This window comes from Oncorhynchus keta, chromosome 10 (genome assembly GCF_023373465.1).
Source record: "Oncorhynchus keta strain PuntledgeMale-10-30-2019 chromosome 10, Oket_V2, whole genome shotgun sequence".
In the NCBI taxonomy this organism is placed as follows: Eukaryota; Metazoa; Chordata; class Actinopteri; order Salmoniformes; family Salmonidae; genus Oncorhynchus; species Oncorhynchus keta.
The window spans coordinates 37,813,193-37,831,566 of record NC_068430.1 but is presented as its reverse complement, the minus strand read 5'-3'; the positions used below and the strand labels follow the sequence as shown (position 1 = coordinate 37,831,566).

Here is an 18,374-nt window from a genome sequence, read left to right as displayed (position 1 = left end):
GTGTGGTCATTCAACAGATTGCGATGAGGAAACAGACAGAAATAATGCATTCAAATAATGACAAATTGGTGCAAAACATGTAATGGAGTTAGAATATCAAGGTACCTGAATGTCTATTGACTGCTTGCGTGGATCTGGGATGAAGAAGGTGAAGGCATCCTCCCACTCTGGGTTGATTGTCGTCCAACAGGTCTAAAAACAGTGTTAAGGAATAGAGAGAACGCTAAATAGGAGTGGGTTTGACTTCAAAGCAAAGGGTTATGATAGTCTATTACTATGGTAGCCACCTTTGGTCTTCAATTCCACTATAGGAGCCGGATGGAATAAGTCTAGTAAGTCACTACTCTGGTAGTCTTACCCTGCTCTCTCGAGTGATGTCCTGCACAGACAACTGCACCATGGGACTGGGTTCTTTGTTGCCCTTCTTCATCTAAAACACACACACACAAACACACATCAACATATAAAACACACAAACAACTTGAACACTTTATTAATGTAGCACTACGGGGGCTTTTGTTTCGGCCCAGCACTATCAACATTTGATTCAACTAATCAAGTTATTGATAATTAGATTTGATTAGTTGAAACAGATGTGTTTGTGCTGGGTTTGTAACAAAAGCCTGCACACTCTGTAGCTCTTCAGGACTAGGGTTGGTAACCACTGGCATAGATGTTGCATAGCAACCGCCGAAAAACAGTAGAAAGAGGAAACATAGTTGAGTGCCAAGAGTTTCAGGAAGTCTGAACACAGAACCACTATGGGTGTGTTTCATTACAGAAGGTTGTTCCCTCTCCTTGGCTCCCATTCACAGATCAGACAGGACTGGATAGGTGAAAACAACATGCCGTGACAGCTAGCCTTTAAAACCGATGTTGCAATTATCTCAGATCAGTGATGGGAAGTGAACAAGGGTGACAGTTACAGCGCTACCCTCGCAGCCACAGACAGGATGCAGCTTAAGGGCTGAGAGAGGAGGAGGAGGAGGAGGAGGGGGGAGGAGGTTGACGAGGTGTGACTCACAGGAAGGGCTTCAGCCTTGTCCAGATACACTGCCAAGATGGCTGCCGAGGGGGGATCAGAAGTCTTACTGGACACTGTCAAGTTCTTGTTCCTCTGAAGAACCTGGGAGAGGAAGGGAGAGGGGGAGGAGTTGAGAAGAGGGGAGAGGCACTTAGCTCTAAGCACTTTTCATTCTGCACATTCCTTCACTACAGCTCACTGCCAGCGTACACAGTCAGCACAGTGTATAATCAAACAAGACGGAATGGGCCTCATACTGCTGTAACATTAACTTTGGGAGGAATATTATGATAGGGAGGATACGGATGCAGACCTGCTCCAGTTGCTCTGTATTAGGCAGCAAGACCAACCACTCCAGTCTGAAATGGACCCGTCCTGACTTGGTTTCTTTCAGGGTGAACCACTGAGAAACAAAAATACAGATTGTGATGACAAAGTAGTGTCTAACCGTGTCAGACATTCAATACTCAAAATAACTCACTTCATCAACAACTGTGGACTTCTTCACGATACCCAAATCTATCTTGGTTCTGTAGGAAACGGCAGAGTGGGAGAGAGACAAAAAGAGAAATAAACAAAAACAGAGAAAACAAGACAATGGAGAAAAATAAAGTAAAAGAGATCCAGCAGTATTTAAGGAAGAGAAGAGAACACTACATGTAAAACACTAGGAGACTTTCTACTCGTTCTACTCAGTTACAGGGCAATGTGAGGTGAAAGGGAAGGGAAACAGTCAAAGTGTCAGTGTGGCACACAGAAACCCATGAACAGGCAGTGAAATGTAGCTACCTCCCCAGGAAGTCATCCTGGTCTGGGTCTTTGTCATACACCTCCACCTCCAGCTCCTGACCTGGTACTTCATGGACTATGACCTGACATACACACATGGACATACAGTTGCATTCGGAAAATATTCAGACCTCTTGACTTTTTACACATTTTGTTACGTTACAGTCTTATTTTAAAATTGATTAAATAGTTTTTTCCACTCATCAATCTACACACAGTACCCCATAATGAGAAAGCAAAAACAGGTTTTTAGACATTTTTGCGTATCACATGTACATAAGTATTCAGACCCTTTAATCAGTATTCTGTTGAAACACCTTTGCCAGCAATTACAGCCTCGAGTCTTCTTGGGTATGATGCTACAAGCTTGGCACACCTGTATTTGGGGAGTTTCTCCCATTCGTCTCTGCAGATCCTCTCTAGCTCTGTCAGGTTGGATGGGGAGCTGCACAGCTATTTTCAGGTCTCTCCAGACAGGTTCGATCAGGTTCAAGTCCGGGCTCTGGCTGGGCCCCTCAATGACATTCAGAGACTTGTCCCGAAGCCACTCTTGTCTTCGCTGTGTGCTTAGTGTCATTGTCCTGTTGGAAGGTGAACCTTTGCCCCAGTCTTAGGTCCTGAGTGCTCTGGGGCAGGTTTTCATCAAGGATCTCTCTGTTCCTTGCTCTCTTCATCTTTCTCTCGATCCTAACTAGACTCCCAGTCCCTGCTGCTGAAAAACATTCCCACAGCATGATGCTGCCACCACCATGCTTAACCGTAGGGATGGCGCACGTTTCCTCCAGACATGATGCTTGGCATTCAGGCCAAAAAGTTCAATCTTGGATTCATCAGACCAGAGAATCTTGTTTCTCATGGTCTGAGTCCTTTAGGTGCCTTTTGGCAAACTGCAAGCGGGTTGTCATGTGCCTTTTACTGAGTGGCTTCTGTCTGGCCACTTTACCATAAAGTCCTGATTGGTGGAGTGCTGCAGAGATTGTTGTCCTTCTAAAAAGGTTCTCCCATCTCCACAGAGGAACTCTGGAGCTCTGTCAGAGTGACCATCGAGTTCTTGGTCACCTCCTTGACCAAGGTCCTTCTCCCTCGATTGCTCAGTTTGGCCAGGGAGTAAAGCTCTAGGAAGAGTCTTGGTGGTTCCAAACTTCTTCCATTTAAGAATGATGGAGGCCACTGTGTTCTTGGGGACCTTCAATGCTTGGGGACCTTCAAAACATTTTTTGGCACCCTTCCCCAGTTATGTGCCTCGACACAATCCTGTCTCAGAGCTCTACGGACAATTCCGTCGACCTCATGGCTTGGTTTTTGCTCTGACATGCACTGTCAACTGTGGGACCTTATATAGACAGGTGTTTGCCTTTCCAAATAATTTCAATGAATTGAATTTACCACAGGCAAAGTTGTAGAAGAAACACATCAAGGACGGTCCATGGAAACAGGATGCAACTGAGCCAATTTCGAGTCTCATAGCAAAGTGTCTGAATACTTATGTAAATAAGCTATTTCAGTTTTGATATTTTTCAAACATTTCGAAAGACCTGTTTTCGATTTGTCATTATGGGGGTTTGTTCGTAGGTTCATGTGGGAAAAAAGTAATTCAATAAGGCTGTAACGTAACAAAATGTGGAAAAAGTCAAGTGGTCTGAATACTTCCAAATGCACTGTACACAACACCATGAGGACCAACAACACAGAGACATCAATGTGGAGACAATGTGGCTCTTTACTCCATGATTACTCAGTTTGACTGTGTGTCATTGGCAGAGTAATTGTCTTGTAAAAAAACGAAATAACCTTAATAGACAGACATACATAAGGGGAATCCCCACATTGCTACTGGACCAATGCATTCTCTACCAAGTAATGCATTCTCTCCCTAAACAAATAATTGGAAATGAAGACATGCTGTTTTGCAACAGTAAATGCAACACTAACATGTGGCAATGACATTCATTGAAATAGGAATGAGTGATTTTACGCAATCCTCTGGCTCCTGGCCTCCTCACCTCGTACATCTCTCCCCACTTGGGACAGACAGTGTTGTCCACAACGTGGGAGGTGAAGGTCTGAGGACCCACCCTACACAGGGCGTAAGGGTCAGACAGCCCTGCTATCACCCCCTTAATGTAGTTGTCCTTAGCTGGCAGGTCATCAGCTTCCAAGAGATGGATACGCACCACACCCTGAAAGGGGCAGGAGATACAGAGAGCGGGAGAGAGGGAGAGAGAGAAATAGAGGGATGAGAGGGCACAGATACAGAGTAAGGAGGGAACAATTAACTATTTAATGGGGAGGGAGGGAGGGAGGGAGGGAGGGAGGGAGGGAGGGAGGGAGGGAGGGAGGGAGGGAGGGAGGGAGGGAGGGAGGGAGGGAGGGAGGGAGGGAGAGGAAGACAGTGAGAGGATTGATACTGGTATAAGCTCTACTGTGTGTAACATCTGTATATCAGTTTGGCAGTTATAAGCTCAGACAAGACACAGAGTCTGTGGTTTGAGTAAATAAATGTGTGTTTATGGAGAGTGTTTGTGGAGAGTGTGGACTCACCCTAGGCAGAGGAGAGCGAAGCTGGGCAACGTGCAGGTCTGCTACCAGGGGAACAGTCAGACGGTTGGGCAGAACCAGGTGGGAAGCTATGGCATCCATTATCATGGTGTCAGACATAATGCTGAGAAACACAGGAGAGGGAGCACTCGACTTTATATATACAGTAGACACATGGAAGTGCACAAACATAGTATAGCAAAATACAGCAATATCATAGCATAGCACTGATTGTATCAGTTGGGGCATACAGTAAAGTATAGTTAAGTGTTACATGAAGTGAATTATCATCACATGACATGGTGACTCCAATTACAGAACGATAACAACAGACAAAGTCAGCCTCACTTCAGACCAGGGATGTCCAGTAAGTTGGTCAGTCCAGTCCAGTTGATGTCCAGTTTCTATAGGACAGGGGTGAGGAGATGAAGGAAAATATGAGGAATGTTGGGGTTTCAGACCTCCAATACAAAGAGAAAGAGAGATACATAACACATGTACAGTAGAACAACACACAAAAAAATGAGGGTTCCTCAAAGGTTCTTTGGGAAGGGTTATGGTTCTATGTGGAACCATAATTACTCAAAGAACAATTTGAGCTCTTCAATGGTTCTTTACAGATCGGGTTCAATCCCGGGCTGTATCACAACCGGACGTGATCGGCACAATTGGCCCAGCCTCGTCCGGGTTAGGGGAGGGTTTGGCCGGGGGACCTTACTTGGCTCATCGCACTCCACAAAAAAGGGTTCGTATATAGCCCCAAAAAGGGTTGTAACCACAGTGGAAGCCTTTTTTAGTGTTATGTAGAACCTTATTTAATGGTTCTTTATAGAACCTTAGGCTCCATTTCAAACATAATGAGCATGGTTCTTTATAGAACCTTCAAAAAAGTGTTCTAAGGTTCTATATAGCACCAAAAAGGATTCTGCTATGGTTACAAGCCAAAGAACCTACCTGGTACTATTTGGAACCATTCTTTTTTCAAGTGAAGTAACAGGGAGTGTGAGATGGTGGAGTGTTGGGAGTAAAGAGGATATGAAGGGAAAGATGGACAGACTGATGGTGTTAAGGAAAGAGGGGGATGGTTCCAGCTACCTACCGGCCTACGGATAAAGAACATGGTGACTGCGCCCACGATGGGGACATCTCCAATCAGAGGCTCCAGAATCACCCGCATCATCCCATGCAGCTGGGAAGAGAGAGGAGGGAATACATTAATATAAAATCGCAAAACTGAAATAAAATGTATAAAAACACTTATAGAGATTTATAAGTATAGACTGTGAATTATGTGTTAATACATACATACAGTACCAGTCAAAAGTTTGGACACACCTACTCGTTCAAGGGTTTTTCTTTATTTTTACTATTTTCTACATTGCAGAATAATAGTGAAGACATCAACACTATGAAATAACACATATGGAATCATGTAGTAACCAAAAAAGTGTTGAACAAATCAAAATATATTTTCTTCAAATTTTCTTCAAAGTAACCACCCTTTGCCTTGATGACAGCTTTGCACACTCTTCACATTCTCTCAACCAGCTTCATGAGGAAGTCACAGGTGTGCCTTGTTAAAAGTTCATTTGTGGAATTTCTTTCCTTCATTATGCGTTTACCCAATCAGTTGTGTTGTGACATGGTAGGGGTGGTAAGAACAGCTCAAATAAGCATAGAGAAATGACAGTCCATCATTACTTTAAGAGATGAAGTTCAGTCAATGCAGAACATTTCAAGAACTTTGAAGGTTTCTTCAAGTGCAGTTGCAAAAACCATCAAGTGCTATGATGAAACTGGCTCTCAAGAGGACCGCCAAATCAAAGGAAGACCCAGAGTTACCTCTAATGCAGAGGATAAGTTCATTAGTTTCCAGCCTCAGAAATTGCAGCCCAAATAAATGTTAGTAACAGACACATCTCAACATCAACTGTTCAGAGGAGACTGCGTGAATAAAGCTTTCATGGTTGAATTGCTGCAAAGAAACCACTACTAAAGGACACCAATAAGAAGAGACAAGCGTAGGACAAGAAACACAAGCAATGGACATTAGACCGGTGGAAATTTACATTTACATTTAAGTCATTTAGCAGACGCTCTTATCCAGAGCGACTTGAAATCTGTCCTTCTGGTCTGATGAGTCCAAATTTGAGATTTTTGGTTCAAATCGCTGTGTCTTTGTGAGACTCAGAGTACGTGAACAGATGATCTCCGCATGTGTGGTTCCCACCGTGAAGCATAGAGGGGGAGGTGTGGTGGTGTGCTTTGCTGGTGACACTGTCAGTGATTTATTTAGAATTCAAGGCACACTTAACCAGCGTGGCTACCACAGCACTCTGCAGCGATACGCCATCCCATCTGGTTTGCGCTTAGTGGGACTATCATTTATTTTTCAACACACCCCCAGGCTGTGTAAGGGCTATTTGACCAAGAAGGGGAGCGATGGAGTGCTGCATCAGATGACCTGGCCTCCACAATCAACCGACCTCCCGATGGTTTGGGATGAGTTGGACCGCAGAGTTAAAGAAAAGCAGCCAACAAGTGCTCAGCATATGTGGGAACTCCTTCAAAACAGTTGGAAAAACATTCCAGGTGAAGCTGGGAGAATGCCAAGAGTGTGCAAAGTTGTCATCAAAGCAAAGGGTGGCTACTTTGAAGAATCTCAAATATAAAATATATTTTGATTTGCTTACTACTTGATTCCTTATGTGTTATTTCGTAGCTTTGATGTCTTCACTATTATTCTACAATGTAGAAAATAGTACAAATAAAGAAAAACCCTCGAATGAGTATGTGTGTCCAAACGTTTGACTGGTACTGTACATTAAAAATGTCACACCCTGATCATAGTTTGCTTTGTATGTTTCTATGTTTTGGTTGGTCAGGGTGTGAGCTGAGTGGGCATTCTATGTTACATGTCTAGTTTGTCTAGTTCTATGTTTGGCCTGATATGGTTCTCAATCAGAGGCAGGTGTTCGTCATTGTCTCTGATTGGGAACCATATTTAGTTAGCCTATTTGGTGTTGGGTTTTGTGGGTGATTGTCCTTGTTACTGTCTCTGTGTTACTTTGCACCAGTATTAGGCTGTTTCGGTTTTCGTGGTACGTTTATTGTTTTTGATTCGTGTTTACTTTGTTTCATTAAACATGGATCGCAATAGCCACGCCGCATTTGTCTGACTCTCCTTCACATACAGAAAACCATTACAAAAAATAAAGACGTAATTTCTTAGTTATGTTTTAACATTATTGTGTTACCAATATCTCTTCCTGCCTCTCACTTTCTCTTTGTCAGGTCAATACCTTCTTTTCTCCATATTTTCCATAATATCCCACAGCCTTATTACAGACTAGAGAGAAAATAAAACATACCTGTATTCCCTTGACTCCTGCTTTGCAGAAATACCTCTTAACCTCCACATTGATCTCAACATTTCCAACATAGCTGCAAGGTAAAAGAGAAGGATACTGTAGCACATTACAATAATTGGTCCTTGTATAATGGTTTTGAATTTCCGATTTTGGAAGAGAGAGTGAATGGTGCCTCTGAGGCCTGGAGGAAAGTTAAACATTGAAGGGTTGAAGGTCACCTGATGTACACATCCAGCAGGACTTGTCCCCTCTCATTCTCTGTGTGTGCTTTTACACCCACCACCTTCATGGCCTACAACACACATACAGCATAGTCAACAAAGAACATACACACACCAAGAGAACACAATTATGTAAGACTATGAAAGCCCATAAACCAATACTGTCCATCTCAGTGAGAGTGAAAGAAAATCTTGTGTCATGTATAGTATGATGAGACCTGTAGCAGTGTTTGTGTGTATGGGGGGTGTTATCTTATAAGTTACCTTGTCCCCAAAGTCCACCTTAGTGAAGGTGAGGGTCTGGAGGTGAGTGCTGGAGGCACGGATGGATGGAGCGATGGTCTCCACTAGCAACTTTTCCAGATATTGACCCACAAACGGCCACACCTGCTGCAGGATCTGAGGTGGGGGGAAAGGGAGAGGAGCAGGGATGATGGCTATAATCTGTGTAATGCACACCAGGTAATTGCTTTTCAGCAATACTAAATCAGGTTATTGCAACATTTTCTCTGAGGGAAACACAGATAAGACTTGTTCTACCCCTTGCTACTTTAGGAGGTAAAGTGGAAGCACAAGCACACCACTCTCTAATGGCAATAGGCCTACTACTTTCAAATGTCTCAGCTTCAAATACCCAGGCATGATTATCTTATGGTGGTCGCACTCAATGTGTCAATAAGAACCAGGGCAACATGCAGGTGACAGATTAGACTTCAGCTGTGCACACGTCTGTCTTTTCCATGATAGACAATAGTTTCACATATTCAGGATTCTGGGCCCACCCGTTACCTGTAGATCTGTTTATGTCCAGCGTTCACGGTTTAGATAATATGGTTCCTATTGGGCAAGGTTAGTGTTAGGACGTAGACAAACAATATCCACGAAACACTTCCACACTCCATTCCCCCAGGGGGCAGCAGCAACCTTGTCCAGGTGCTGAGCCTGGTTGATAAGCACACCAGGTGCTGCCAATTAAGGCAGTCGTCAGTCAGTGTCCCAGTTTTGTAAGCTGTGAGGCTGCTGGTTGGTTTGGTGGCCATAGGCCTTTTGTTTGATTTTGAATCTTTAGTTTGTAGTTCTCCTTTTTGTATATATTTGTTTCCGTCACCATCTGAACCTAATAATCCACTTGGGCTCGTTGACCCAAACGAGTCAAGACAGAGCTGGCCATGGACCTACGGTAAGGTTGCTGTCTCCCTGGGCACATGTGCATCCAACACAGTCCTCAAACACTGACTTCCCACATAAATACACACATTCATTCAGATTACATACCAGTTAACTAGGCCTAAGACCCCTAGAACTGGCGAGTGCAACAATATTAGCAAGCTTCGTAGGGAAACCTTCATATCAGGAAATGTTTACACATTTTTAAAACTGTCCCAGATCTTTTTTTTAATCACTGAGATAACTTTACCAGAACCAGAGTTATGAGCTTTTAAAGTTGGCTTCAGCCAAAAAGTAAAAAGTGAAAAAATAGCATTCAAAGATTCAGTTACGTTTACTAGAATAAATTATTATACTGTACAATAATAGATACGTGGAGCCAAAATAAGTGTACATTTCTGTGCGATTATGAGCGATTATTATCAACAACAACACGCTTAAAAAGAAACACACTAAAGACAGAGCTGTTTGATTTGACTTTAAACAACACTGCATTATAGATGTCCAAAATAATCATTGTCATTTAAATTAATCTTGCAGGAATGGGTACTGGAACAAGTTGCTGACATCTCCATGGCCAGAAAGAACAATCTTATCTGCTGAGAGATGAAATGAGTTTGTCATACAGGCAATGTAAAAACAATACAAGTAGTCACAACACAACAAGTCAATCACACAAAACGTAAATATAGCTGTGGAGAGAGTGAACTAGTACAGTACTAGTGTGCAAAAGCAAATAAAGTGACTGGGTAGTGTCGGGTGTTGACTGCAACCTGGTGTTGTTGAAGACCCGGATGGCAGTGGGCAAGAAGGATTTAAATCATATTGATATGAATGAATTTGACTCTCTGACAAACAAACATAGATATCTCGAACAAACACAAACTACTAGGTCATCATTCTTATCTTAGTTAAGTGCTCCATGGTGACGACCACCTTGGACCCAGCGCTGGCCCCCAGATCTATGAGCCTACCCCTTCCCTTCACCATTTTACCCCGAGGGGGAGAAAAGCATGTTTCAGTGCTTTATCAGTCTTATTTATTTGGGTCCACAATAAAGTAAATTGTCATGGAGACCCAAAAGTTAACACAAACACACACACACAAAGGGGCTCTCTATTTCTTCACACCTTTGTGTGTCTCTTATCTCTATATCTCAATTAATTAACATGAACTTGTTAGCTAGCTAACATGTTTTGTGAGCTACAGGGATGAAAAATACCATGGTTAATGAAATAGTAAGTGAAACATTTAGGTGAAAATGTAGCTATATCAGCTTGTCTTCAATAGTACTGTCACTCTCTACCAACATTGGCTATAGCCTACCTTAAACAAATACAAAGTAGATGCAGGTAGTGGAGGCATGATAGTTATGAAGTATGGAAAGCTTCACATACCTTGCTTGCTCCTCATTGAAGAGGCTCTCATCTCTCCATTCATGAGGTGACAGAAGATCGTTGGGACCACTCGTAAAATAATAATTATTTTCCGGTAATTCAGAGCATACTGGCAGTTTCGCTCAAAGTAATTATAACTAATTAGCTAAATCAAACAACATGCAATGTTACTATTTATCTTAGAAGTCAGCTTCAATGATGATTGACGAATGATACTGAACAAAAATAACCGCAACATGCAACGATGTTGCTGAGTTACAGTTTATATAAGGAAATCGGTCAATTGAAATCTATGGATTTCACATGATTAGGCAGGGGTGCAGCCACTAGGGAGACAGGGCCAACCACTAGGGAGCCAGGCCCAGCCAGTCAGAATGAGTTTTTCCCCACAATGGGCCTTTATTACAGAGAAAAACTCCTTAGTTTCATCAGCTGCCCGAGTGGCTGGTCTCAGAAGATCCTGCAGGTGAAGAAGCCTGATGTGGAGGTCCTGGCCTGGCATAGTTACACGTGGTCTGCAGTTGCGAGGCCGGTTGGATGTACGGCCAAATTCTCTACAACGACGTTGGAGGCGGCTTATGGTAGAGAAATTAACATTAATTTCTCTGAAAACAGCTCTTCGTGACAATCCTGCAGTCAGCATCCCAATTGCACACTCCCTGAAAACTTGAGACATTGTGGCCTTTTAATGTCCCAGCGCAAGGTGCACCTGTGTAATGATCATGCTGTTTAATCAGCTTCTTGATATGCCACATCTGTCTGGTGGATGGATTATCTTGACAAGGCATCAAATGCTCACGAACAGGAATGTAAACAGATTGGTAAACAAAATTTGAGAAATAAGCATTTGTGTGTATGGAAAAATCCTGGGATCTTTTATTTCAGCTCATGAAACATGGGAGCAGCACTTTACATGGTGCGTCTATATATTTTTTGAGGGGTAGAAAACAGAAAGACTGCAGGTGTGTGCTATTACAAGAATGACAGGAGCATAATCCCAATTTGCACTCTGTCTCACCTGTGCACTCATTCACACCGCTTCAAAGATTAAAAGCAGTGGCTTGGTGTAACTGTACTGGTAGATAACTAATCTACACCTATCCAATACCTTTATATCTTTGAGGGGAGTGGCCAGGGCTAGCAAGAAATGGGATGCAGCTCAAAATGACATAGCTAACGAATTGTCATTCGAGATGCCTCTCGCTTCCAAGTTTAGGATAGGATATCGATGAGATTGCGTTGCTACCTAAAATCTAAATAATTCTGTATGTAAAAGTGCAGCAATACTGTAAATATATTTTGAGCACATTTCATGTCATTTTGGTCAGCTTATAGGCCTACCCACTGATCAAGCAACATCGGAAGAAAGAAACCTCTTATGAACGTTAGCACCGGTGTACAGCTAATTATAGACAAAATGAACATTCATAACTACATTGTTGATTGTAAATTACAACGTTATACTACTACATTAATAATTAGCTAGCTAATTATTCTGTATCTAAACCAGCCTGATTTAATTTCTCTGTAGCATGTTATTTTGAATGGGTCAAGTCAGCTGTGACACTCTCAGGTCTGGGAAGTTAGAGCTAACCTTTTCACATTGGGCATGCTATCTAACGTAAAAACAACAACTTATAAATTAACTATTTTCCTTAAGTAATCATACAATATTTTTTACATTCCAATAAAGAAAAGGGTTTAAAGTATCCAAAACAACCAAAATCTCAATTTCCACAACAACAAATATTTTTTTTGTCTTTTTCCCAACAATGAATTGGCACGAGATCAGACCGGTTCTCGTAGACCGCCTCACATTTGATCTCTGTCGAGTTCTTGGGGGGTTTCACGTTTGTCTAAAAGCAGGACAAGACTCCCTCCCTGGCAGAGAATATACAATGCATTCGGATTCAAACACCTTGACTTTTTCTACATTTCGCTACGTTACAGCCTTATTGTAAAATTGATTCAACTGGAGGCCCTGGGTTCGCTCCCAGGCTCTGTCGTAACCGGCCGCGACCGGGAGGTCCGTGGGGCGACGCACAATTGGCCTAGCGTCGTCTGGGTTAGGGAGGGCTTGGCCGGTAGGGATATCCTTGTCTCATCGCGCTCCAGCAACTCCTGTGGCGGGCCGGGCGCAGTGCGCGCTAACCAAGGTTGCCCCAAGGTTGCCAGGTGCACAGTGTTTCCTCCGGCACATTGGTGTGGCTGGCTTCCGGGTTGGATGCGCTCTGTGTTAAGAAGCAGTGTGGCTTGGTTGGGTTGTGTATCGGTGGACGCATGACTTTCAACCTTCGTCTCTCCCGAGCCCGTACGGGAGTTGTAGCGATGAGACAAGATAGTAGCTACTAAAACAATTGGATACCACGAAATTGGGGAGAAATAGGGAGAAAATTCCATAAAAATTATAAATCTAAAAATTGATTCAACTGTTTTTTCCCCTCATCAATATACACACAATACCACATAATGTCAAAGCAAATACTGTTTTTTAGACATTTTTTCAAATGCATTCAAAATAAAATTACGGAAATATCACATTTATATAAGTGTCCAGACCCTTTACTCAGTACTTTGTTGAAGCACCTTTGGCAGCTATTACATCCTCAAGTCTTTTGGGGTATATATATTTTTATTTTATTTAACATAATAATGCTATAAGCTTGGCACACCTGTATTTGGGGAGTTTCTCCTATTCTTCTCTGCTGATCCTCTCAAGTTGGATGGGGAGGTTGAGTGGGGAGCGTCGCTGCACAGCTATTTTCAGGTCTCTCCAGAGATGTTAGATCGGGTTCGAGTCTGGGCTCTGGCTTGGCCACTCAAGGACATTCAGAAACTTGTCCCGAAGCTACTCCTGCATTGTCTTGGCTGTGTGTTTAGGATCATTGTCCTGTTGGAAGGTGAACCATCACCCCAGTCTGAGGTCCTGAGCAGATTTTCATCAAGGATCTCTCTTTACTTTGCTCCGTTCATCTTTCCCTCGATCCTGACTAGTCTCCCAGTCCCTGCCACTGAAAAATATACCCTCAGTATGATGCTGCCAAAATCATGCTTCACCATAGGGATGGTGCAAGGTTTTCTTCAGACATGAAGCTTGGCATTAAGGCCAAAGAGTACAATATTGGGTTCATCAAACCAGAGAATCTTATTTATTGTGGTCTGAGTCCTTTAGGTGCCTTTTGGAAAACTCCAAGCGGGCTTTCATGTGCCTTTTACTGAGGAGTGGCTTCTGTCTGGCCACTTTACCATAAAGGCCTGAGTGTTGCAAAGATGGTTGTCCTTCTGGAAGGTTCTCCCATCTCCACAGAGGAACTCTGGAACTACGTCAGAGTGACCATCGGGTTCTTGGTTACCTCCCTGACCAAGGTCCTTCACCTCCGATTGCTCTGTTTGGCCAGGCGGCCATCTCTAGGAAGAGTCTTGGTCGTTTCAAAATTCCATTTAAGAATGATGGAGGCCACTGTCTTCTTGGGACCTTCAATGCTGCAGAACTTTTTTTGGTACCCTTCCCCAGATCTGTGCCTCAACACAATTCTGTCTCGAAGCTATACAGACAATTCCTTCAATCTCATGGCTTGGTTTTTGCTTTGACATACACTGTCAACTGTGGGACCTTAAATAGATAGGTGTGCCTTTCCAAATAATGTCCAATCAATTAAATAATGTCCAATCAGGTGGACTACAATCAAGTTGTAGAAACATCTCAAGAATGATCAATGGAAACAGGATGCACCTAAACTCAATTTCAAGTCTCATAGCAAAGGGTCTGAATATGTAAATAAGGTAACTGTTTTTTATTTGTAATACATTTGCAAAATGTTATAATAACCTGTTTTTGCTTTGTCATTAAGGGGTATTGTGTGTAGATGGAGGAAAAATCCAAATGTAATACATTTTTGAATAAGGCTGTAATGTAACAAAATGAGGAAAAAGTGGAGGGGTCTGAATACTTTCCGAATGCACTGTATACTGTTGATGCGTGCTGTAGAAAGAAATTACAGCTGGGTCCAGTCTGGTAAATCTAGAGTGAGTCATCAGCAACATGAACAGCAAGGGTTTCTGGGCAATGGCAGCTAAAGTCTGCTGATGCTCCTGTTGGGATATCCAACTCAAATATCTGCTTTGTCTAAGAGATAGCTGTGCTCGGACCTCGTGTTCCCAATGTAGCGAACATAATAATTTCAGTCTTGGCTGAGGCCTATTCTTAGAAAACAGGACCAGCCTGGTTTTGCAGGCTGAGCCGCTACAATGGGTAGGCAGTCATTGTAAATAAGAATTTGTTCTTAACTGACTTGCTTAGTTAAAAAAAGGTTCAATTTAAAAATAATACAAATAATTTGCAGGGCTGGAAGAAACAGAGTGAAAAAGAGGTTTGGGGAGAAGGGACAATTGTTGCCATTTGATTGGATTTTAGGGGTTTCGCTGGCCCCTCCCTCTTCCTGTGAGTCAGGCAGAACTACTATGGAAAGGTTGACAGAGTGGCCTGGCAATGGGCCTGCTCTGCTCTCTACTGTAGGAGTGGGGAGAGCTGCCTACAGCCCAGACACAGTGGCGAGGCTACTGGGGTGGGTGTCCCTGCTGTAACATGACAGCGTAGCAGCAGCAGCAGCACTAATCGCTCAGCTACCATGCCCCACCACCTGTCTATCAACATAGCAGCTGGCTCACAGAGACAGCGATAGGCATGTGTGTTTGCTGTGTGTTTAATGGGAGAATGATGAATAGGGTTTCTCTTTGCACTCTCTAAAGGGCAGGCATTTGTAAGCGGAGAGGTTACCAGATGAAAACTGATGTAGGGAGGTAATGTCGCAGTACCTTATTGAGCCATTCCACCTTTTCCACATCTGGGAAGTTGACCTGTGAGGAATTATAAAGAAATACATCAGTCACAGATTTAGGAGGAATACAGGATTGTCTTATCATGTACATAATGAGTTGTATAGCTAGGGTTATCAGACTAGCTTTTCCCAGTGCTTTTGTCTGTGTTGTTAGTGAATGCCACAACAGAAACGTTCTACATCCGAGGGACAGGAAGTGGATGAGAAAGACATAAGTGCACCATCATCTCAATGCCTTCTTTTGGCACTAAACAGAACTCCCTTAAGTCTGTGCTTGAATTGGGCAGGAGCTCACCGGAGCTGAGTACAGGCACCTCAAATGTTCTACCACTTGAGCTCCTGTTCCTCTTATAGAATATTAACTCAAAAGTATTGTGGAGCTCCTGCACCTAAATATAAACAGCACTGGCACCCAAATAATGAGTACCGGAACCTATTTCAGTTAAGTACCGATTATAGTGTAAACAAACACCATTCTTCACCCCAAACAGACTACGTGCTAAAGGTTATGTTGTGACCAGTAGCTTGTTAATTCCCCTTATCTGTTATTCTGAAATAGACTCATTCTCTGACTCACTCTCTCCTTTTTTCCCCTCTTAGTCCCGAGGGAAGACATATTGAGAATTGCCTAATATAGAAGAAGCTGGTGAGGCTGAGGAATCATACATAGGGAGGGAGAGAGATAGATAGAGAATTAAACTGTAGAGAGAATAGAGAGAAACACTGTAGAGGAAAAAGAGACAGCATCAAAAGACCACGCCCCAATCAGTACATCTCAAATGGCCTTCAACATCTATACCTTGGCATCAATGGTCTGAGTGCTTCAGATTAGTACCTTACAGGAAGGCACCTTTGTATATGAGAAGAAAAATCAATTCTGTCTCAGCTCGGCTGCATGGGGATGATGACATAGGGCCTGCATACAGTATACCAGCTATACAAATATTGGAGGCAGTTAGAGCCAGGGATTTTAGCATGTATATGTAATAACTGTATAATAACATTGTTGTCCCTATGTTCAAATTATGTGAATGTTTCCTAGTGCACAGTAATCATTTCGATTAAAATAGCTATGGTTAGGATACATTTGCGAGGATATATTTGGTTCTTTGATATTTTCTGTGTGTGGAACAGACTGGCTCGCTAGGACCATAGAACTAGCTAGGTGGAGGAGGTCGACTTGTGGCATCTGATTGGGAGGAAGGGGACCACGTTAAACATAGATAATGGAGCACCTTATCAGTGACCAATGGTTATCAAAGTTATCTTACCCAAGCAGGGAGATCCTTTTTACTTTTTAACATTTTCATGTCTGAATATTGTTGTTCGTTGTCATTGTGGTGAATGGCGGACCGCAGACGAGCTTCTTTTGCCTCGCGTGAGTGCTTCCATCCCGTGTAGACCATGAGCCCGAACACCAACAGACTGGTGCTAACCCGGTAGTACCCTGCCAGATAAACGGGCAGCAAGGCACCTAGGCACTTGCCGAATGTCCAAAGAACCGATACAGCGTCAACACCTTGTGGTTTGGGGGTTTCAATTTCTAAACTATTCGGTGTATTCTTTTCGGAATGGGCCGAACCAGATGCGTCCTTGGTGGATTCTCCCTGCCCCGAGTCCGGATTTTGCATCGTGGCGTTTTCTGACAGAAAATGTAAGCTAGCGCAAGTTCTTCAATGCCTACTTTTCAACAGACTGCTATCTAATGTCGGCTACAACTCAGTACTGACGAATAGGCTAGGTATCTAGTTGATTTTAAAACTGCATCTCTATTTGTTCATAATCCAGCCAGTCTTCTTAGCGGGTACTGCCAAATTTAGACAATGCGTGGCATTAAACGTTGAGTACACAACTTCATAAGCCATTTACTAAAAAATTACAATAACACATTCCAATACGTAGCTAGCTACTCCTCCATGTGTTGTCTTTCAAGGAGGAAAAACATATGAACCCACTAGACTTAGGCCAGGGCTGTGTTCTAGAATCTAGCCAGTGCCGTTAGCAGAACCAAAATACGCCCAGCCCATAAAATGAAAATGATTACTGCTATCAGGGATTCTTGGGACGTCCCTTCCCTTAACCCTTAACCAACTATTACCAGTTAAAATGTCTATTTCAATGGGGTGACGTCAGAGTTCGACGTCTTAAGGATCCCAGATAGCACGGACTGAAGAGAAAAGCAGCAGTCGAATTATTTGACTCATTCCTGATTTCGCATGCTTGCCTTGTCATAGGTCGATAGTTGGCAACTAAAGCTTAGGGTTGCGGAAAAACTGAAGCGAACTGTCACTGCGGGCTGAAGTGCCGCGAAAGCAGTATTAAATTGTTCGAATATGTAAAAATGTCTATGAAAAATTCTCCCACCCCGGGCATCTATTTCGGTTTGAGAGACGAGAAGGCACAGCTGCGTGGGAAATGAACACATTGGATCCCCCCAAAACAACATATAGTAGGCCTATTCATTATGTTTTTCAGAGTTGTACCCAAAATTACCCATATAGTGAATACAGAAAAGAAATTCACTGACTATAACCCATGCACTTCTGTTTATTTTACACTTGCAGAGCTCCTATTCTTTCCCAATCCCCCAGTGGCGATTTTAGTACATATTGGTGGGGCAAACATCTGCATTTTGAAGCTGCCATTCTCAAGAAAGCAAAAAAGAGATTATGTTTGTATGCAGCTTTATTTTTTCATATATTTTTTTTACATTGCTTGCAAACCGCTCCACCTGCCCTGAATGACAGGTCGCCAACGCAATCCCCCCCTAAAGCCTGTATCAGGGTCATGGCTAGATGGTACAGCGTTTGTCAAATTGATATCAAACTATTTATTTATTGCATTTTAGCTAACCCTAACCCCTTGCCTAACTTTTACAGGCTTTGGTTTTTCCGTTTATATTTCGAGGTTGGACGTTAGCACATTGGGCACACCGATGGGTGTCACCTCTTTAGTCAGTGCCCCAGTTGGCTTGAGAGATGTGGAGTGTTAACACCTTTGGTTGGCTTTCCCTATTTGATTTCTAAAAA

General features: G+C 42.9%; 1 protein-coding gene across 2 annotated transcripts in view; it reads right to left on the bottom strand.

The window, feature by feature from the left end:
• LOC118388645 (extended synaptotagmin-1-like) overlaps nucleotides 1-17,287 on the bottom strand; it is a 38,260-nt gene extending 20,973 nt beyond the window's left edge. The window contains exons 1-15 of one of the 2 annotated variants that reach the window (XM_035777915.2): nucleotides 16,617-17,287; nucleotides 15,323-15,364; nucleotides 8,208-8,342; nucleotides 7,941-8,014; nucleotides 7,723-7,795; nucleotides 5,451-5,540; nucleotides 4,700-4,755; nucleotides 4,355-4,475; nucleotides 3,817-3,993; nucleotides 1,814-1,896; nucleotides 1,506-1,554; nucleotides 1,338-1,427; nucleotides 1,025-1,126; nucleotides 359-430; nucleotides 106-192 (exon numbers count right to left, since the gene is read on the bottom strand). In XM_035777915.2, the coding sequence (XP_035633808.1) occupies nucleotides 106-192; nucleotides 359-430; nucleotides 1,025-1,126; nucleotides 1,338-1,427; nucleotides 1,506-1,554; nucleotides 1,814-1,896; nucleotides 3,817-3,993; nucleotides 4,355-4,475; nucleotides 4,700-4,755; nucleotides 5,451-5,540; nucleotides 7,723-7,795; nucleotides 7,941-8,014; nucleotides 8,208-8,342; nucleotides 15,323-15,364; nucleotides 16,617-16,976 (1,611 nt within the window). In that variant the 5' untranslated portion in view covers nucleotides 16,977-17,287. The remainder of the gene's footprint in view (nucleotides 1-105; nucleotides 193-358; nucleotides 431-1,024; nucleotides 1,127-1,337; nucleotides 1,428-1,505; nucleotides 1,555-1,813; nucleotides 1,897-3,816; nucleotides 3,994-4,354; nucleotides 4,476-4,699; nucleotides 4,756-5,450; nucleotides 5,541-7,722; nucleotides 7,796-7,940; nucleotides 8,015-8,207; nucleotides 8,343-15,322; nucleotides 15,365-16,616) is intronic. The other variant, XM_052526956.1, reaches the window with a different exon arrangement.
• Nucleotides 17,288-18,374: the final 1,087 nt, after the last annotated feature.